Source organism: Amia ocellicauda, chromosome 10, assembly GCF_036373705.1.
Source record: "Amia ocellicauda isolate fAmiCal2 chromosome 10, fAmiCal2.hap1, whole genome shotgun sequence".
Taxonomy (NCBI): Eukaryota; Metazoa; Chordata; class Actinopteri; order Amiiformes; family Amiidae; genus Amia; species Amia ocellicauda.
The window spans coordinates 30,288,748-30,311,114 of NC_089859.1; the positions used below are offsets into that span (position 1 = coordinate 30,288,748).

Below are 22,367 nucleotides of genomic sequence, written 5' to 3' on the forward strand. Positions count from 1 at the left end.
TATCGAAAGGAACACTAAAATCCACTGGCATGTATAGAAGTTAATGGTAACAAGTTTTCAGTGCTGAGTGCCCGCTCCAAGAACGCTTTTATTAATGGAGATTAAACCGATTATTGTTGTTTTTTTTAATGTAAAGAACAACACCCTCCAGCTACCTCCAGCTACTATTTTATTATTGTGAATTATGTTGAGCTGTCAGCTTTAAAAGCTCGTCTGCGGTGCAGGAGAGGAAGCAAAGGTGCTTTAGAGTGTTTTGGAAACCTTCCAATCGTGTTCCAGAGCCCTGTAGTTTGACTTTATGTACTCTGCTTTGCGTGCAAACAGCAGATTAAATTATTTGGCATCCCACCCCATTAAACAAAAGGGCTGAGAAGTTGGATGCATGTGTTGGGGCTGCTGTAATTCACAGTCAGACCTTGTGAAATTGATATAACCTTAAAATTAGCACATTAACCAGCTCAACAACAACAACAACAACTTGGAGGTGTGTTACAGGATGGTGAAATAGAAAAAAAAACTGTGGTTTCTAATTATAGACAAAGTGATAAACAATCCCTACTCAACATCTTTCAAGTTTTTTTCAGTGATAATAAATCCTAAATAAAGCCATTGAGGTCAGAGGTCTTGAGCACCTTCTCACCCTCCTACCACACCTACATATGCACAGACAAACTCCTTTTCTCAGGTTTCTCTAGCGGTGAGAGACCGAAGTGTGGCTCCCTCAACTAGCGAGACCTTAGCCAGGGATCAGGAGTAGAAGAGCTTCAAGTGTCTGTAGCTGCTCAGCTGCATAGAGAAGGCAAAGAAAGTGGTTAATTCCCCGCAAGGTTACTGTATGTAATGCAGTTCTTTCACATGGGCATGTAATCTGAGCACAGGACAATCCCTTACAGTGCTAGCAGCCAAACAGCTGCCTAGTCAGCAACACCGAAGAAAGAATTAAACTGTACTGTATGATTGCTCCTAAATGGTATTTGATCTGCTCAGTGCAGACAAGCTCATCTTAGGACAAGAGAGGGGTATGAGTTTCCCATATAGCCTTACTTATGGGTTCAAAAGTTGAACACATGCCTGTGAAAGCTGCAGATCAGCCCCATAGTATCCTGCATAGTTTCACCCTTTCTTTTTTGGTTTAAAACACAAGCCATGTGTGTGAAGGCTGAAATCTGTATTCCTGTAAGCTGTAGTTATAGGGTAGGACTAGGTTTTCTAATGAAATGGTGGGAGGAATTATCAGTGTTCTTTGGAATTACAGTGTATGTGTGTGTGTGTGTGTATATATATATATATATATATATATATATATATATATATATATATATATATATATATATATATACACACATTCAGCAAAGTCCATATTTTTTCTCCATATATGTCCATGTCTATGTCATATATATATATATATATATATATATATATATATGACATAGACATGGACATATATGGAGAAAAAATATGGACTTTGCTGAATATATTAGTACCTTTAATTTGTGAAAGATTTTGAGCTATGGTGGCAAATATCCAACACATTTATATGACCTTAAGGTCCTTGGAGTGACTACAGAGTAGTGCTTTCATTAAGAAGTAACTCAGAGTACTTCAGAAAATCTTAAATATTTTTCTTTCGAATATTTAACAGTTTTCATGGAGTTCAACTCCTGGTAGACTTTAAATATGTCTAGGGGGAAGAAGAGGCTCCATTCAAAGCTATCACTGTGATTTGGTTTTTTACTTTTTTTTTTTTTTTTTTTAACATCAACGTGGGTGGTTATTTAAAACAAATTCCCCAAAGCAATGAAAATGTAGTAAAAATTAAAAACCTCTCCTTGAGTTGTGACCCGTGTCCTAAACTCTATTGATTATAATTTAAATTGTGTTACATGGAAGAAAAAGGAAAAAAAATATTGATTTGCTTATCTACAAACTTAATAATGTTGCACAAATATTTTGATCTGTTTGTTGTACAGCTGACGCTTAGTAAAACAGAGAATCCTTTTAGAAAACAGTGTTTTTACATTTTGTTTAATGTTTATGAAAAAAAGAGGTCCAAGATGAATTCATTGGCTGTACAAAGATAACTCCACAAATGTGTTTTTTTAAAGCTTTTAATATTATCCAAAAGTCTGGGTTTGCTAAGTCTCATATCAATGTGAAAGCAGTATTAGAGACAAAAATTCCAATTGCTCCTGCTTATTTAAGGAAAAAAGCTGAATATCAGATGGGGAGTTTATCTGTTTTGTTTTAGCGAATAACTGCCAATAACGTAAGCTCTTACTAACAGCAGATGTCCTTTATTGTTCTAGGGTAGCCTTTAATGAAACATTTTTTTCATTCCTAAGTAAGACATTCTGTATAAACATGACCTTTATTTTCGCTGTTCCATTGTTACATATCCAATTAATATTAGTTAGGCCTCAGTTTTGCTGCCTATCCAAAATGTCTTATTGATTATTTAGGATTTGTCTTATTAGCCTGTTTAGTCCCTCACTTGCATTCACTGTGATTTTTTGGGAGGTAGCCTTTCCACTAGGAGGGGGACAGTATTTCATTTCTCAGGTGTTGCTTTATATTTTCAAATAAGTGCCAGTTCTGAAGTCTAATTGTCTCCCTCGAACGCCCACTTCCCTCCACCTCCCCTTTCCCCTTTCTCTTCTCTGCAGTGTTCAATGGACAAAGCAAATCGTCACGGGAGAAGGATTCCACTCAGAAACACAAAGGCAAGGAGGCCACGCCGGGGAAAGAGCGAGGGGAAAAGGCGGAGGGGCGCAGAGACCAGGCCGTGTCCACTGCAGCTGCTAACCACACAGGACCCTCAGCCAGGGGCCCTACAGCCAATGGCCTGTCTCACAGCAAAACAGCTCAGGAGCTCCGCAAGCAGGTAAACACGAAACACGGTCTCTGAACCCGCACACTCGATGACAATGTCAAAATGGGTGGCTGAGGCTAACGGAGCAACTTTTTGGCACCAGAGCAGAGAAACATTCTTTGGTAGTGTCATAGATAATCCTAGTGCAGTATATCAGGGGCTATTCTTAATAGTGATAATAGAAGGAGAGTTCTTACAAGACTGTCTAAAAATTGCACAGGCGATAAATGTCCAAAGAGAGACCTCTCGAGACCCGCCTGGCCGTAGAGGGACCTCAGCAGAGTTATTGAGTGACAGTTTGGTGTGAACATTGTGTCTCACTTTTGCCCTGGCTAAATTACGAACAGTAGATCACGGAAACTAGTGGTGTGTGGTTTCTAAGCTGTGCAAGTGCGAGAGTTGACATTGTTAAGCAGCTCCTCTAGCTTTGACAGTTACATGAAGCACTCAACAGAGAGAAGTCTGTATTTCACATGAATGAATTGCACTGAGACTTCCACTCCGAGCTGGGAAACCAATGATCTGTGCTGGATTGTTTAAAGTGTCATTTACCTTACTAATTAAGTAAACAAGAAATCTTAATAAGCAAGGAAGGCTGATACAAATCCATTGAAGTTATTACTCTTTGTTCTTTTTAGTTCTGCTCATGTGTTGCTCTGACAGATTTGCCATGCTTGGCAACTGGGCTCCAATCACTTGGAGAGATTAACATTTTCCACCTGCTGTTGGGTTTTAACTCCGCCTTCACATCTATAAGACCAGTGTCATTCTAAACAGGCAGGTTGGGCACTTTATCTTTGTTAAATTTCAATTATAGACCAATTGACAGGAAAAAAAAACATGAAGATTACATGATATCTTCAAGATGTATGGATTTATTTTTATTCAAATCATATTCATTATGACAGGAAAAATATCTAGGTTTTGCTGCTAGTATATTGTAAATATATTCAGGTTATACCGTAGCATCCACATAAAAATATGCTGTTTTCAACACACTACAGCTGTGATCCAAACTGAACTTCGTATATATGTATGCAAATGTCATGCTTACTCTTGAGTATTTTAACTAAACCGGTTTAAACTTTTTTCTTAATTAAAATTTGTATGATGGGGAAGAAAATAGGAATAAAATAGCCTGTTATTTACAAATGGCTCCACTTATTTATACTTCACAAATGTAAATCTTACTTTGCCGAGTGTTTTAGACATCTGCAGTTACTATGTGTTTTATTGACTTAATCTATGACCGAATAATGTCAACGTGGTTTGATCTTTGGCTTTTCATTGTTCAGCATTTCTGAAAATCTTACACTTGTAGTAAGAGCTGAAAATAGTGAAGTGCTATTGACATGACATCGTGAACACCGCGATTAAAGCACAAACTCACGAGACATGGAAATAATTCTCTCACTGTTGCTCAAATTACTCCATATTGTGGATGAGCCTAGGGGCAGCTGGAAGTAAGCATGTGGACAAAGTGAGTGAGTGTGAAAGTATATATAGCCTGATATTTTTGGCTCTTTCATGTTCTCTCTCTTACAAAATTAGCCTTTAATAGCCTTCTGCAGCCCATACAGGATTTCAGCTATTTTAATCATGAGTATCAATAAATGCTTCTGGATATAGGTATTCTATTGGAAGTGTACAGAACTAAGAGTTAGTTTCAGACTAGTGTGGGAACAGCAAGTTTAAACCAGACACAATGCATGCACACACGCACACACACAAATTCTTGCTAAAATGTGTTCAGATGTGTATAGTGCGCTATTAATATATTACAAATATATAAAAACATATTATCTATCTTATCTATATAAGCCTTCAATATTTTGGCAGGTCCAAACAAGTTCATCTTGGAAGATTTACATATACGTTTATGGAGATAAAAGTGAGACATGGACTAAGTAAAATAAAATAAACTATACTTGTTTTTAAAGCAGTAATGCTTTAAATCAAATGCCAAACTATTCGCAAGAAACTGTCAGTGTTCTCATCCAACACCTTAGCTTAACTACAGTAATGTGAAATTCAACAGGGATAGAGGATTTTTCTGGTATGTGAACCTTTTTTTTTTTTTATGACTGGGAAACAAACCAGAGTATAGTATGTAACTAGTTGTTGTTTTTGTGCTCTTTGGTTTACTCCCCACCTCTAAATGCATTCATAATATATGTTTGATATGTATCTGAAGTGTAATCCAGACAATAGCAGCACCACAAACGTCTGAATTCTGAAAACGAAAGACTAAAAGCAAGCAATGCAAGGGGTTAAGTTTCCCTTCTTTTCTGAGATCCTCCTATAGGTTGCAGAGCTGCAGATGTTTCATGTTAATCTTCCTGCCATCCAGCAGCTGGGGTATAGCAACACATGATGTCATTTCAGCTCATCTTCCTTGGGCTCACGTGCACCGAAATTAACTTCAAAGCTTTTTATTATTGTTTTTATTTTTCCTGCTGGCTCTGGCACAGATGCATGTAGACAGGATGCGAGCAGTCACGGTTTTCACTCCTCACAAGCAAGACTTTCTCAGACTCCGAACACGGCTTCGGTGACGAGCCCGTCTGCAGTTTTTTTCCTCTCTTCTCTGACACTGAAGAATTGGTTTACCAGACAGGACTCACGTGTACAAACTCTCCAGAGACCTAATGCGTGGAACCAGTGAGCCCTCTAGTGGTGTAAAGGCTCTGTAAAGTCTTGTTTTAGGCATGTGTAGAGTAAGATTAAAAAAAAGTCAGAAAATAATTGACATATGCCTCTGACAGTGTGATGTTTTTAAACTCCCCCATTTATAGTCCTTAAAGAAGCGCTAATAAAATAAGATTCAAACCTTGTATCATCCTATGTATTGTAGCTTTAATAGTATGGTTAGATTAGTTGATAGGCCCACTGCATACTGTGTCAGATGAAAAGGCATGTAAACAGACTTTCTTTATGATTGATTGATCACACAGCTTCAGCTCTTCCTGTTCACAGACATGGCTGACAAAACGTTAACTAAATCTAAAGATAGCTGGTGTTATTCAATTCATGTGCCCTTGTGCATCATATAGCTTGGGATGGATTCCACATAATACCCACATTGGCGCCTATGGGCTGGTTTCCCAGACCCAGATTAAAGCCTTGTCCAAGACTAATGCTAATTGAAGTCTGTATAGTAATGTATAAATAGTTCATGTTCCTCATTCCTTTGAGATATGAATGTAATTTTACTCACAACTGGCCTTTCTTATATGTCTTATGTACCATCAGATCCAATTAGACCTCTAGCAATCTCTTGTTTGACAGGCTAGTCAAAATAAATGTCTCTTAAGTCACTGCAAATGCAGGACTACAATGTAACTGTCTATTGAATGAGCTAAGAAAAGGTTAATTAATGACATCCCAGAGAAGTGTCAAATGTGTGGAAGGTGCTAGCTGCACTGCTGTACGAACTGTGGACAGGATGTGCAAACTATCCCACAGCACCAGGGCCCGTCCTCTCCCACTTGAGCATATGTCCGACTGGTTGTCATCAAATAGCCAAAGACACACCTCTTTTATTTAAAGTAGTAGTGGAAAAATTCATGGCAGATTTGAGATATTGGTGACTTGGGGGCTGCAAAAGCACCTTTCATTAGGTCTGGCTGAAAATCATGTACAGCAGACATTTGGCTGGAACAGTCTTTGCCAAATTCTTGTCATGACTTTGTACGGTATACCTGTGGTTGGAGGCAGTCGTGCGTGTTGCAGTTAAATATTCTCTTTCCTCTGGCTTACTAGAGAAAGAAGGTAGTTCGAATGGCATTAGCAATTCAGTTGCCTTCCCTATTAAACATGATTCACTGTACCCGACAAGAAGAACACCTAATAAAGTTTTTTTTTTTTTTTTTTTTGTCAACACTGTTCTGTTACACTCTTGGCTTGTATTAATTATTATTATGGATTGCACATAAATTAGACTTTGTTACAATTAGAACACTTTGAAGATAAATGAATAAACTTAGCAGACATAATATGGAAAAGGGAAACTATAGATCAAAGCTAGTTTAGGAGGCCTTCATCCAGCAGTGGATTAATATGGGCTGATGATTGTTCTTAATATGGTACAACATCGGAGAACAGGAGTCTATATCTTTATTTAGTCAGTTTTACAATCCAGCTCATCTGTGTAAATGATTGTGGAAAGCCAGACATCATCACCACCCTGACTAATTTGTTTATCAACAATTTGGTGAGATAATCTCCTTTTATGACAAACTCCAAGTCTAATATACACAGTATGTGTCAAGATAGTCAAACAAATGTTGTTAAAAATAATAAGTAGAAAAAACACAAACACAAAAGTAGTACGTGACCAAAAGTATGCAAAAGGCCAGAGAAGCCAAGAAGACTGCAAATGAAAGTTCAGAGGATTTTCAGAGTTGAAATAATTAAGTAGCTTCCTGGCTGTGACTACCAACACTAAAGTTTTATCTGCCATTTCATATCACTGGGGAAAACAAATCTCTCCAAAGACATTCTTAGGAGAAGCCGTTACGCAATTTTAATAACATATGTTGAGAAACCTGGCCAAAGAAGACCAGAAATATTGTTGAATTTTGCCATTATCATGAAAAATTATTGGCGGGCCTTTACTAACAGATATGCATATTCAGGTTTCAAATATATAGCAGAAAAAACCCACCAAAAAAAACATTTTATTTGACATATTAAAGTGTTTTTTAAGAGCTTACAAAACCCATACCTAATAAAACTTATTTTTTTATGCATTGGGAAGCGATTCAGGTTTTGAAACAGACTGCAGGCCTTGCCATGGAGTACCAACCTGTATATGTACTGTAGCCCTTTTCTAAAAGAAGAAAAATATTAATAAAACTTAAAAAAAGCACTTTCAGAAAACCTAATGTATGAAATCTTTTAATTGGCACCATTTACAAGCTCTTACAATGTACAGAGGTATAACTTGTAGGCAACATTGAGATGAGCAGAGTATTGCATTGTATCTGAAATAAGGTTTTAATGCAGAATTAAAACAATGGTTTGCTGGAAATGATACTATTGAATCCCTTTCATTCGGAGCTTAAATCAGTTTGACGTTTGTTCTTGGGTGCTTCAACAGTGTGGAAAGTCATGAGACCTTTTATCAAGACAATTTACTGATGTTCAGGATTCTGATTGTTCTTTCAGTCTGTGAATCACTTGTGATCTAATTAGTGCACATGTTTTTCAAAATAACCTGATCTTTATGGTCCATCTGGTCTAATGGAGAAGCCAACATAGTTATTTCCGTCCTTGGCACTGAAATTGTGTGACAGATTGCTTCTCAAATTTAATCCAGGTTTTCCATCTCAGCGGACCTTACCTGTTTAATACATTTATTTTCCTTTAGATGGCTTAAGTGAAAAGTGTTTTTTTATATATATATATATATATATATATATTTTTTTTTTCTTCTTAAAGCAGTATTTATTAAAGGAACACTTGTTGGACAATGGATAATTGAAACATGTATGAACAAAGGGTTTGGCTTGCTCTAATATTTCCTGTAATAATAAATGTGTGTGTGTGAATCGCACTTCGCAGTATTATATATATTAATGTATTAATTTTAATGCCTAGTCTTGAGACTAAATCTGTGTTATTTCTCCTTCTTCTACAGATTTCAAAAGTGAACGGATTCACCCGGGCGTCCTCCCTGGGTGCACACACACCCAGTGCCAAAAAGACTAAAGACTTCCGACCATTGCCGTCCAAAACTGTAAAGTACACAGCCACTGTGACCAAGGGGCACGTCACCTACACCAAAGCAAAGCGAGAACTGGTCAAGGAAACCAAACTCAACCACAGCAAACACACCCCCTCTCACCCGCCCCACCACAACAGCAACCACCACCACAACAACCACCACCACCACCTCCACAACAGCAACCATAACACCACCCACCCTCGCCTCCAGCACTCCAACTCAGGAAAAGCCGAAAGTAGCAATGCAAAAACTCGCAAACAGGTGCTATTATCCAATGGGGTTCACAAGCCAGCCAATGGGGGATGCGTGCGACTCAACGGGAGGCTGAACGGTCGGCTTTGTGCCAAGGAGGAGGGGCGGCAGGTGCGTGAGGGCCTGCGCAACTCGAAGAGGCGTTTGGAGGTGGTGACGGGCGGCCTCGCAGGGAAACGGGTGCCAGCAGACCCCAAGAAAGCCAAGCTGCACGTGCGCTCACCGGAGACGCGCAGCAAGACCGCTCACCTGGACAAGGCCCTGGCCAATGGGCACATTAAAGAGACCGAGCAGCCCACTACGGAGAGCCAGCGGCCCAGAAGGGCTTCGGCTGGCAGGTTGATGTTTAGCAAACAAGCACACAACAACAAGGCCCAGGGCACCCTGGCCGAGAACCGTTCTACTACCTCAGCATCCGAGCCCTCCCCCACCCCGCAGAAACCAGCAGAGCCTAAAGTGGAGAAGGAGAAAACCAAGATGGGCTGGGCCGCCATGACCGAGGTGCCCATCTTCAGGCCCAGCCACAAGGAGTTCCAGGACCCTCTGGTGTACATGGAGTCCATCCGGGATCAGGTGGAGCCCTACGGCCTGTGCAGGGTCATCCCCCCACCCGACTGGCGGCCCGAGTGCAAGCTGAACGACGAGATGCGCTTTGTCACACAGGTGCAGCACATCCACAAGCTGGGCAGGCGCTGGGGCCCCAACGTCCAACGGCTAGCCTGCATCAAGAAGCACCTCAAATCTCAGGGCATTACCATGGAGGATCCCCCACTTATCGGTAATTTTCTGTCTTGGCCCCAGTGGCTCAAAACAAATGGTACCCAGATAGATTTTGTTAGAGGTTCGAAGCGAATGTGGGTCAGGTGTTACTGACTCTCAGCTGCCTCAGTGTTCACATGACACTTAAAGCTGCAAACCATTTAGAGATCTCTAAATGAGGTGCTTTTTAAATATCTCTCTAAATGATTTGCAGATATCTCTAATGGAACAGGAAGTCATTTGCAGATATCTGAGATTATCACTTCCTGTTTCCTCATTCAGTTACATAGAAATGAATTAACAAGTTAACAGGAAGTGATAATCTTGGGCTACATACAGGAAGTGATTTGAAGATATCTGGAAATGATTGAGATGTAGCTAAATAAACAGGATGTCATTTGCAGATATCTTTAAATGATTTGCAGATATCTCTAAATGATTCCAAGATATCTGCAGATCATTTAGAGATGTATCTAAATGTACTTTTAAATTAGATGTATTTAAATGTTTTTTCAGATCTCTAATTGATTTGCAGATATATTTAAATGATTTAGAGATCTCAAAATATTTGAAGATATTTTTAAATGAATTAAATGAATCCTTATGGATGAAAGCAATGCTTGCAACTTTCCCCTTCACTGTGATATCTCTGCATGGGGTAGTTCTACATTGCAGTTAATTGCATGCAACGTTAGTGTCCTGTCTGAACTGGATTAATGTTTATGTAGCATTAAAAATCAGTTTATTCTTTGCTGCAATTGCATGTTCTGACAGGATTTCAAACACTCTTACATGCTGGTGTGCACAGCTGTTGCTTAAATTACCTGATTCTCAGAGCAGCACTTATTGGTGATGTCATTTTTTTTTATCCCCTCTATCCTTTTTAAAACCCTTTGGTCGTTAGAAACATGGTGTAACAAGTATTTATACTTTGCAGAGAAGTTAGGCCATTTGTATTGGGAAAGGTCAGGTATTGCTTTGATCAACTGGGGATTTCTGGACAAAATATTCCAGGCAATGTTAATAGTGATAATAAAAAGCTCAACTTTTATAATGTGTTTTAACAATCGTTAAAGTCTTTTCTGTGGATTTTTCCAAGAGGATTGTCTGGAGTTTAAAAAAAAGCCTCAGAACTTAAATTTGATAATGTTTTAATATAAATATAAGGACCTTTCATGTGATCACTGAATTGGCACTGTGAAGATGGGAATCCCATCCTGCAGTTGGGAAGGTGACAAGCTTTTTAATAAGATTTTGAAAGCAATTTAATGTATTAAGTAGTATTTAAATCACACCAGCGATTGAGTCTAAAGCCACATTTTTAGATTGTGCTATTCTCTTCAGTGTTTTCTAAGGCTTTGTGACCCAACGATCTTATCTGCAGAGTCAAAGTTTAAAAAATATGGAAATGAGGATGTTGAATGTTAATCCTTTCTTGTTTAGTTTCTGGGATTTTTTTGTACATTTCTCTTTCATATCTAATGGTGAAGTGTTCTAAATGTGTTTCAAGGTCTGCGAACACACAACTGTACCACAGACAAATTGAGACACAAAACAGCTAGAATTTGATATTGGAAACCAGGAACCTGGATTCAATTTCATTCCACTTGTCTCCTTTAGTGTGCTTTTCCGCCCTTGCATTCCAGGAATATGTGAAGCAGATTAGGGCCATTAAATATATTCTTTCTGGTGGGGGAAAAAATGCAACATTCAAATTTGACTGATGTGCAGGACTTTGTGCCAAAGGTGCAAAACTGCAGTCTTTCCTTGCAAAAACATTGCCAAAGAAATATACAAATACTGATGCAGAGCAAGTGTGGATCTGAGTGGAATCTTCCCTCGCCGGATCATTTTACTGATCCAAATAAAGATGTACAGTCAGCGAAGGCAAATGAAGAAACCAGCACCCAGTTTGATGGAAATGATTTTATGCATAATCCAGGTTCTAGTCTGAGAACCCATTCAAGCCTGTCTCGGGCCACAAGTGAGGTTGATATTTTCAACTTACCTCACATTTTTTAAATAGTCTGTGGTTTAGAGATGATATGTGGTATTTTTGAGGCATTGCACTGGCAGAGCAGCTACCTGCTATGTTGATCAATGCTGCACTTCAGTCACCATGCAGTCTCTTTCTACAGCACTAGAAAATAATTACAGAACCAATTTTTTGTTTGTCATTTTGACAAGGAAGACTATATCTTGGCAGCATCTTATTTTCTGCAGCTAAAAACACTGAGAAAGATCCAAAAAGTAAGAGTCAGTGCATATTACCTTGTAAAGATGCATGAAGACTGAGTGCCTTCAAAACATTTCAATTGTCTAAATGAAATAACTCTGCGTATACAATTAATAACTAAATTGATTTTTATTAATTTTTCTTTTCTGTTTTGGATGGGTTTCTTTTGTGTTCTGAATCATTTTTCCAAATTTTATTAACGGTATCTTGTTTTTCTAATTGACTGGATATTGTTTTCTCAAGACAAGCAGATATATAGTGAAGCGACAAAATTTATAATCCGAGCGCGTCGGTACGGTCCTTCAATTTCGAGCGTTGGGAAGGTTTAGAAAGATGGAGTCTGAAGATGTTGTTCACGCCGGATTTCCAGGTAAAGAAGACAATAATCGTCTGCTGAGGTAGGCCTCATGCTGTTGTCTCTACTTACACTTAATAGAACGTGAATTGTAGTATAACTTGAGAGTAATTTAAGGAAATAATACAGCTTGGATATTTTCTGAAGAATCATTTTCTCATATAAATTACAATACTCCTGGCCTTCTGTGAAATGTCACACAAACTGCTTCACATGACATTTTGAACTCAGTGTGTCACCCTTTTAAAATGTTCAAAACACAATTTATAAAGCTTAAAGTTTTTCTCATGCTTTTTGGAGAAACTGATATGTTAAAATATGCAAACTGGTTTTAAATCAAATATAACAGATTGAAACTGAAAGAAGAAAAAAAGAAAAAAAATGATACTCGGTTAAAGATAATGGGGGAAGGGGACTTCCATTGAATCCTTTGTTTTTTTTGGACTGCACATTACATATTAATTTATACTTCCTAATAATAATCTTACATTCATTAGGCTTGTTTTTGTAACTGCCCGTGCTTATAAACTCCACTATATAAGTGACACACAATTATATTTGATTAGAGTTTTCAAATCAAGCCCATCTTCTGAAATAAGACCATACAGTGTAAATCAAGTGCTAGACATGATCACCTCATCACCCATCCACCAAAACACAAGGAGGAAACATGCAGCAAGGAAATCGGAAACCATTTTGGATTTTCACTGTGTGTGTCGGTTTGTGTGAGTGGATCTGCATGTTTTAACCGCTAATTAATTCTGCGGGAGTGCTGTCGTTCTTTGCAAAACCCATGCAGACCATTCTCTTTGTTTAAAGCAGGTGCTTGGCCTCCTGCATCGTTTATAAGGCGATCATTAGTTGTTGTTTTTTTTATGGCACAACAACATGCCTATTGTATTGGAGTACTTGTAAAACAGTGTACAGCAAATGTGTTTAAAAGGGATCTGACCATAAAGTGAGAACCAGCTAGTCTCACGCTGTTGAGTTCAGCCAAGACTACTTCTGGGGGCCCAGCTCCACCTGAGCCAAAGTGCTACCTGTGCCCGACTTTCTGCTGGATGAAAGATAGTGAGGTAATGCTTATTGAATAAGGGCATAACAGACACTCCAGGCACCCATAACAGTATAAATCACCTTCACCTTGCCTTAAGCTTAGAGAACAGTGAATTTGTAAGCAAGACCTTGGGAGTCTTAGACACCGCTGATAATGAGGGATTACTTTAACATTGCTCAGAGGTTCACTTTGATGAGATTACAGGGGGTTCAACGTTGTCATAAAGCCAAGTGTCATTTATTGTTTAATCACACCCAGAGAGACCGGGAGCACAATCAATCTTGTGCTCACTTTACCAAACAACGTTTCCCATTCAGCTGTAAGCGGAGCTCTTGATGGATTCTGGCCGTACTGGTATTTCGAAAGTGTGGACAATGACTTTGAGCAGTGCGGTCCGGAGTTCGCCAGCATCCAGAGCCTGGAGTCTGAATGTCATTAGAGCTCATGTGTACGTCTTGTGAAGTCCTGTGACAAATTGGGAATGTCTGTGTGGGGATTTCAAAGACCGCAGCCTCCCATTGATTGGGGAATGGGAAAGAAAGCAAAGCTGTGTGTTGTTTTTTTGTTAAACTGCATGAGAATCAGCCCCGCAATCTATAACCAACTATAATCAGGACCTAAGCATCCTATAAGCATGTGTATAGGATGCAAAAGTGTTTTTATTTCCCTATTTTCAATATTACACATTTATGGCATTTTTGCATCATGACATGGAAACAACCTCATGTAAAGAAGTGAATGTTCGATATAATTTCTTAATTTTTTATTTGTTTTTATAAATGGTCTTTGGAAGATTTCATTCATATTTTCAAACAATGGTTATATTTTATTACCAAAACATTCCAGACATTACAATAGGACAGTAAATAGTACATTTGTTTGAATTGCAAGCATACATTTGTTCAGTTTTGACATTTGTATTGGTTATTAAATGTAAGATGGTTATTTTATTTTTGATGTTGCTTTTGGACAGTAAATAGGACACTTTCCCACTCACTGTCACTATCCCCTGCCTCCATATTAGTCTGTAGTCTGGAATATCAACACAATTTGGTGTTCTCCACATTATCTAAAAGAGATCCCATTACATTTGATCTTCATGTCCATTATTATTATTGTCGCACTTTGTACTGATATAGTCACAAAAGGCTTTAATTATTCTTTGAAGACTGGGTTAATGAACCTGATCTATTAATGGACCAACAGAAAAGACTGGAGTCTCATCCTGATGGATGAAATCCAATATATTTCGCGTACTGTCTTCCAAGCCTGAGAGAGCTACCTGCAAGAAGTAAGATCAACCAACCTTTCCAGGCTATACCCCCATTTCTGTGCTTTGAGGGGGCAGCAACAATAAAGTAATCAATAGAGAAAATATGAAACAAGAGTTTTCTCAAAGCTTTTAAATTTAGCCTTTAATTTATTCCTGTCTTTTAAAAGAAGAATGTTGATGTGGAGAGGTTTTAAAACACAGGAGTAAAATAACTGTTATTGTAAAGTACAGATTGAGAATGAAAATCTGGTGGTGGGGGGGGGAGTGATTTCTATATAAAGAGCTTTGAGCAGGCCTTACTTGGAGAGGTGGCATCTCTGTGCCAATAATTTGGCATTAGGAAAGGTGTCGCCCACTCACATGCTAACAGAAATCTAACTCCTATTTCTCTTGCTCCTCTTGCTAGGAGGCTGTGAGCTGGACCTGGCCCGCTTTTTCCACCTCATCAATGACATGGGTGGCATGCAGCAGGTGACGGACCTCAAGAAGTGGAGCAAGCTGGCGGACATGCTGCGCATCCCCAAGTCGGCACAGGATCGTCTCGCCAAGCTGCAAGAGGCCTACTGCCAGTACCTGCTGTCTTATGACACTTTGTCACCCGAGGAACGCCGGATGCTGGAGGAGGAGGTGCTGGCGGAGAAGGAGAACTTGGAGAAGAGGAAGGGCCCTCTGGAGGGCCATTCAGAGAACACCCACAAGTCTCTACTGCTGCCCCGGTACGAACCCAAGAACGGGCTCATCAACGGCGTGGTGCACAAGAACGGCTTCCGCAATAAGCTGAAGGAGCTGGAAACTCACTTAAAATGCGGCCGGCGACGACTATTTGCTCAGGAAAAGAAGGAGAACGAGGAGGAGAACGGTGTTCTCAGTGACCAGCACAAGTGTACATACAAGGTGGGTGTCCCGGTCCCTTCATGATTGGCCAAACTCAGCGAATAGAAAATGGGGAAAGCCCTTCTGATCAGAATACAATTATGAATGAGTATCTTCCATTTATGGTGTCAGTTAAGAGTTTTTGAATTATTAATGAATTCTAAGTTTTAAAAATAAAACCACTTTTAGGCCGTTGAATACGCGCCATGTTAAAGGACTGTGGAGCCAGCTGAATAATATGTCTTAGTGTTTGCTTTCTGCCCTGGCTCAGACAAAGAAACTGTAGCCAAGTGAGGTTACCGCACTCATAAATTACTTAAATGAAAGCTGAAAATGGGTGCTTTGAGGGGACTTTACACAAGATCACATTTTGTGTGCTTTGGACTATTATTTCTACTGCTTTTTTAACCAGGATATTTTCTTTGTTTGTGTGTTTCTTTTTGCACCGTACGGGGCAGCTACCCTATGCCTAGAGGAAGGGAAAACAATTGGGAAGCCAGAAGCAACTGCGGTCTGATATAGAGAACTGTTTCAGATAGCTTCATTAAAACCATTGAGTACCAGCTATCAGGGAAAGTGAGACAGGCTGCAAATATTTAAAGGTGGTATTAGATCTTGAATTCAGAAGGAGGGTAGGATTCTCTCCAACTGCTAACATTCACTTCTGGTGGCAGTTGAGACTTTTCTCTGCAGTTGAGTCTTCTCTGAAAGATAAATGAAGTTGCTGACATTGAGTTGTTTTTTCCGCTTCCTAATTTAGGTTGTGGTAGATTTTCTCTGAACATTGTGCACAGTGTTGGCTTTTCGGGTTTTCTGCTGCTTGTTTTCTCACCGCAGACTCCCGCAGAAGTGTCTTCCCATGACTTGGGATTACAAATTTGCAAGCAGAATCAGCAGTCTTTGTAAAGCTCAGCTGTGTTTCTGTCAAAGCGAAAGCACAGTATTGCTGCTGTCTTCACCATTTAACCTCTGAAGCTTGTAGTGTTTGTATGCTTATGCCATGGAAATAGTCTGAACGTGCAGGGTATGGCTCCACACAGCTGCATGGAGACACGCGGCATTTGCATGTTAAAAAATAAGTAAAATGCTTTTTTTGCGGACATCACAAATTGTATTAATGTGAGAATTTTGCTGCTTAATTTTATTTGTTTTTATATTGAGCTATTTATCTACATTTATCTATGTACACTTTTATTAAACTTATGGCTTCAGTAGTTGGACTAACATGCACCCTTAATGTGAATATCCGATCACAAAACTCATCAGAATTAAAATGCAAATATCTGGAGGCAACTGACACTGTTGTTGATTGTTTTTCTACAGGGGAGATCGGTATCCTTAACCACATTCTACAGGACAGCCAGGAACACCACAAATATGTGCTTTAACAAAGAACCTGTGGCAGCTGAAGTTGAGGTATGTATCTAACAGGCCTCTAGACTGGACCCTAGTGCTTTCCCCTGTTTACAGTTTTCCATCTCCATCCCTTCATTCGGAGGCAGTGAAGTGATGGCTTGGTTCTGATTGTTCTATCAGTAGAAATATGTATAAATGGTATTTTATACATTTTTTCTGATTGTATGCTGTGAAGCATAACTGTCTAAAATTGCCTATTCAGCCGAACTTCCTCTGGTGGGATTGTTTTTGTAGTTTGAGCTGCGCACACGTGTATGTTAACAATTAAAACACAATACTCAGGGAACACCTTACCTTTATTTTATTTGTATTTTTTAACTTAAATAGACTGTGAAAGCTTGTTACCTGTGTTGCTTGTTTAATTTAATGGTCTGTTAAGTTTAATTCTTATTCCCCATATTATGTTACCATTATTTTGCTATGAAATTCCACAAGGTCACTGAATTTTCAGATTTTCCCTATCCCGCAAATCAGGGTGTACAGTACATACGATATAGCACATAACTTGCCCTCACAAAAGATTTTCAATGTGTCATTGAAAAAGCAGGGCCCCCGTTTCCACAAAGCACCTTTATATAAAGCGATTGTTGGTTCCAGATTAAATCCAGACATCAACCCGCCTGCCAATAGCAAATTCAAAATGTACCACTAGATGGCAGCTTTCCATTTGCCACAGGCATCTGGTATCTAGTCAATGGAAAGACACCAAACAATATTGTAAGTTTGACTGTAATTAGCAAAGCAAGTCACGCTGTTGATTTTATATTGGCCTTGTAAAATAATAATGTGGTGAGTGTTTGCAGAGTTTGCAATATCAATGTAAGTTTCTATTTGCACTGTATTGCGCTTTTATTTTGTAAGTTGCCCTGGATAAGTGCATCTGCTAATAAATAAATAATAATAATAATAATAATTGATATGTATTAATGTATTCTCTCTCTCTCTCTCTCTCTCTCTCTCTCTTGCACTCTGGTTACAGCAAGAATACTGGAGGATAGTGGAGCAGAAGGACTGCCATGTGGCAGTGCACTATGGGAAAGTGGATACAAACACACATGGAAGCGGCTTCCCCGTGGGAAAGTCAGAGCCATTTTCAAAGTAAGACTCCTGCACGGTTCACTGTCGCTCGGGGAGACTGCCGAGTCTTGTGAGGAAGGCCATTACCGTAGTCCAACTTTAAAGCTTGATAACCATCTGCTGCAGTATTTTTCTTAGTACTGCTAAACATTATTGTTATGGCTCTGCTGTTTTGAATTTTCCTTACATGTGCATTAGTCAGCAATACATTTTTTTTTCACATCTGAAGTAGATTAAATCACAATCTACCATCTATGATGGTTTAATTACAACAAAAAAGCAAAACAAAATAAAAAATGCTTATTTCCTATGGACTAGTACTTAAAAGAAAACGAATGCCACCGAGAGTTAAATGGTAATGTGTAGTTTTGCCCAAACTGTGAATAACAGTCTCTCTCAGTTCTTCAGAATAAATGCTGCTGTTTAACCCTGTTAGTTGTATGCAGTAGGCACACAGCAGGAGGGTTTCTCTTGTGCTTTTAATGCACCTCTAACCCATTCTCACCTCATTGACAAAAAGACACGTAGGTGCCCAGAGGAAATCCTGCCTGGATGATTTGTGTCAAGAAGCACATCAATAAATAATGTTGCAAACTTGGTTTAAGGAAAATAATACAAACGAACAGTGAAGGAGCAACAGCTTCAGCTTTTCCCTAGGAATGTCATCCCATCCCAACAAGTCTTTATTTATGGTGTTCAAACTTTTTACATACACAAGGAATTTCTGACTAATACTCAAAAGTTTTACATATTAATGTGCTGCTATGATATTTTAGTTCATTTTTCTTATGCTTCACAGGCATGGATGGAACCTCACAGTCCTTCCCAATAATTCAGGATCCATCCTGCGCCACCTTGGTGCTGTGCCTGGTAAGACTTCTGTACCTTGTGTCCTGCTTATTAAGTCCTCTATTAGCACTCTTTAATACATGTCAGGTGTCAGGTGACGGAGAACCGCAACCAACAAATCTCCAGTTCCTTTGACATCTCTGGGACAGATTTACTAAGCTTTCCACCAAACGTACTCTTTGATTTATTTCTATTTGGTCTAAAATTAAATTAAACCTCTTAGTGTTGGAATAATGGGTCAAACCAATCATTTAATGCACCCTTTGCTTCGGTTTGATTCCAGTTCTATAACAAATGGGAAAGGCTTAGCATCCTATTGGAAATCTACCCTTTGTCCTTAAAAGACATTCACTATTATTTTTATTATTATTAGAGAGCTCCCTCTCCCACAGTTCCACAAGGGGCCTTTCGTAATATTGCTCCAATAACAGTAATGTCAGCCATGTGTTTCTTAATTTAAGACCCAGCACAACTCATTTAAATCACTGGCATACAGAGGAGTTTCTTGGCAGTTTGGCAGTTTCTCTACTATTCAGTATTTGCAGATATGCACAATACAACCTCACAGGGCTCCGAGTGAGGGCTCGTGCGAGGGAACCATGCTAGAGTAACAGTTGGAAAGCACACTTTTTAAAAAGCAAACTTCTCACAGCCAAGCAAGAAATGGGCTGAGCATCAAGGTCCATGCAGCCCTGCCAGGTCAGGAATGAGACTCGGCTAAAGCTCCCTGGCAAGGACGATTTTCTCTCAGGATGTTTTCAGTTGAAATTTGCCATGCTCACTTTGCAAAGCAGAAAGTCTGTTGCTGTCTTCTGAAAACATGTGCGCCTAACTGTCTCACAGCGTTTGAAATGATATCAAGCCCAATCCACAACAGTGCTGAAGCTTGGGTTAACTAAACCTCAGCTCAACAGTATTATAGTGTCCAGATGGCCTTTAAAAACTGGATTAGTTTTGATATAAATGTTAGTGAAATGTCAAGTTAATTTAATTGTCATATTATTGATCTGCAGTACTCCACTCATGTGGTGTTTTTTCTCTCTCCCTACAGGAGTGACCATTCCCTGGCTAAACATTGGCATGGTCTTTTCTACCTCATGCTGGTCCCGAGACCAAAATCGCCTTCCATACATTGATTACTTACACACTGGTGCTGATTGCATTTGGTACGTATCCAGTCTTGATCTCCTTCCTCTACTTCTTGTCACAGGTTAATTATAACAATGCGAGTCTCTCTACATATTTATGTATCGGTATAACCCAATGGGTCAAAAGTTATACATGTTTTTAATTGTTGGCTTGTTTGTTGCTTTTGTTTGTTTTTTATATACAAAGTAGTAGTTTTGCAGATTTTACCAACTAAAGTTCACTTTGGACTGGGAATACATTCACTTTTTGGTTTAGTTTTCACTACAATACAATAACAAGCAAGTACAGCAGGTAGGCAAATTGTAAGCTGACTATTTTTGGGTGGGGTCAACTTGAGCAAAAGCTATAACTGCTGATATGTACACGTTGTTTCTGACATCCTGATGAACTTCATTGTGGGCAGTTCTGCACCTTCGCTAAGAAGATAAGGGCATTAGTCCAACAGCCATTCTGCTAAATGATTTGCTTGGGGGTTTAAGATGTGGGGATTTTTTTGATGGGTAAAGACATGGAATAAGTGGACAGTCCACCTCTCAGCTGTGTACGGGGTGGAATCAGGGCATATGGGACTTCGAACCTGGGAGTATCAAGAAACTGATTTGCAGTCTATTAAATAGTGGAGAGCAGTTATTCCAAACTGTTGTGAGAAAGAAAGACAAATTTGGTAAAGTATCACGTGGTTGCAGTCTAGACAGTGGCGTCTGTGCTAATTAAACCTCTAGCCTTTGATGTAGGTAAAATACTGCAGACAGATTGAGGACATGTACAAAAGCAAATGCATCTTATCTGCTAATACTCCAGTCTGTTTGGTATTGCTTTAAGTATTTTTTTAGGTATTATTTCTGTGCTATGTTCTATTGGAGTAATTCTCTCAACCTCTTTTACATACCTTAAATTGACACTTAAAGGACCTTGCTAGCTGACATCTCTTCAACTTTCATTGAAGTTTCCAAAATCTTGCTGCATTTCCCACCTCTCTTTTAGAAATATACATCTGTACGTTCACAGGCTTATTTTGAAATAATTACACTCATGATCGTTTTTTCTTTCAATTTCTGCTAGGAAAGAAAGGATTTTGAAAAAGGTTATTTTTGTTTGTTTGTTTGTTGGATGAATGCATAGGACGGCCAAATGGCTTATTTTTAAATGCTTTGATGGTGTTTCTTAAATATCTGCTGTATTTTCAAATTAGCTTGTTTGTCTTTTATTAGATATCTGACCTCAATTAGCACGTTTGTAATTGTTAACTATTAGAAAAAAATTACACTTGTGAAATGTTATGTAAGCCTATTTAATTTCTAGCATGTACTCTTCACTGTATTGTTTTAATTTTATGGTAAATTCACTGTAACTGAATAGCCGGAGGGCCAGTTTCCAAAGAACATTTTGATATGGATAACCACTGGAGTTTATGGCATAAAAATCTTTCAGTATTTGTAGTCTTCAGACATGTTCATGATATTTCAGTGGTTCTGAGTGAGGTCAATAAATCACACGGTTATTCTAATAACTATACAAAGAAATAAGAGTTTAGAACTTGCTGGATCTAAATAAGATTATAAATCTTAGAGGTTTTTGAACCTACTCAAAATGATTGAAATCATTATAGAAATGTAAACTGTTAACTGATTGTAAAAGTTTTTTATGCTATAAATCCCTTTGTGGGACGTGGGCATCATTTTTGGGTTGAAACACTTCAAACCAAAGTAATTATATTTCAGGTTCTTTGAAAACTTACTGGAAAAAAAGACCTGCATGTAGTTCTTGAATAATGCTTATTTGGAATCTAATGTGGCGGATTGAAGCAGCTTGAATATAGAACGAAAATCTTAAAATTGAAACACAAAACATCGCCGGATAAAATCCCCCGACTCCGTCAAACTTTTTTTCAAGTTCTCTTCTTCAAGAACAGTGAAGCCTCTGAGTGATTTGCTTTTAATTAAAACACATGTGCGTTGTTGTTATGCTGTATGAACACTTACTTGATTTTGTTTGTATTAGAACTACTTTGGTCCTATCATGGGAAATGAGGATGGTTGAGGAGGGTACTGTCCATTAGAGCACCAGGGGAGAGCTGGGTTGGCTCCAGGGATGAGCAAATATAGGAAGCTGATGGTATGCCACACAACTGTGATCTTGCCTCGGCTTTCCCTATAGGGACAACTGTTGTGCCCCCCTGGTGTGTCTTCTTATAATTGGCCGGTTTGGGTGGCAGGGGGAGTTTAGTAACCCCGCTGCACACCTGAACCCAGGTAGCCAAACACATATTTCGCATTCCCCAAACCCTGCCTCCCATACCCTAGTCCTCTGCTGGCAGCTCTCCCAGCCGTGAGACTCGGATGGCTGGGTGTTGTGAAGAATGTGGGGGAAGGTAGGTATGACATTTGATACTTGGCGACCACGGGATAGAAGGAGCTCAAAGGGGCAGACGTGGAAAGGGAAGATCTTATTTCTTGCAAGTGTTGCTGTATTTT

At 39.0% G+C, this 22,367-nt stretch overlaps 1 protein-coding gene across 3 annotated transcripts in view; it reads left to right on the forward strand.

The window, feature by feature from the left end:
* LOC136760464 (protein Jumonji) overlaps window positions 1-22,367 on the forward strand; it is a 139,622-nt gene that overhangs the window by 109,300 nt on the left and 7,955 nt on the right. For all 3 annotated transcript variants that reach the window (XM_066715873.1, XM_066715874.1, XM_066715875.1), the window contains 7 exons: window positions 2,664-2,881; window positions 8,511-9,627; window positions 14,936-15,423; window positions 16,726-16,818; window positions 17,798-17,916; window positions 18,695-18,765; window positions 19,796-19,910. In XM_066715873.1, coding sequence (XP_066571970.1) covers window positions 2,664-2,881; window positions 8,511-9,627; window positions 14,936-15,423; window positions 16,726-16,818; window positions 17,798-17,916; window positions 18,695-18,765; window positions 19,796-19,910 — 2,221 coding nt within the window. The remainder of the gene's footprint in view (window positions 1-2,663; window positions 2,882-8,510; window positions 9,628-14,935; window positions 15,424-16,725; window positions 16,819-17,797; window positions 17,917-18,694; window positions 18,766-19,795; window positions 19,911-22,367) is intronic.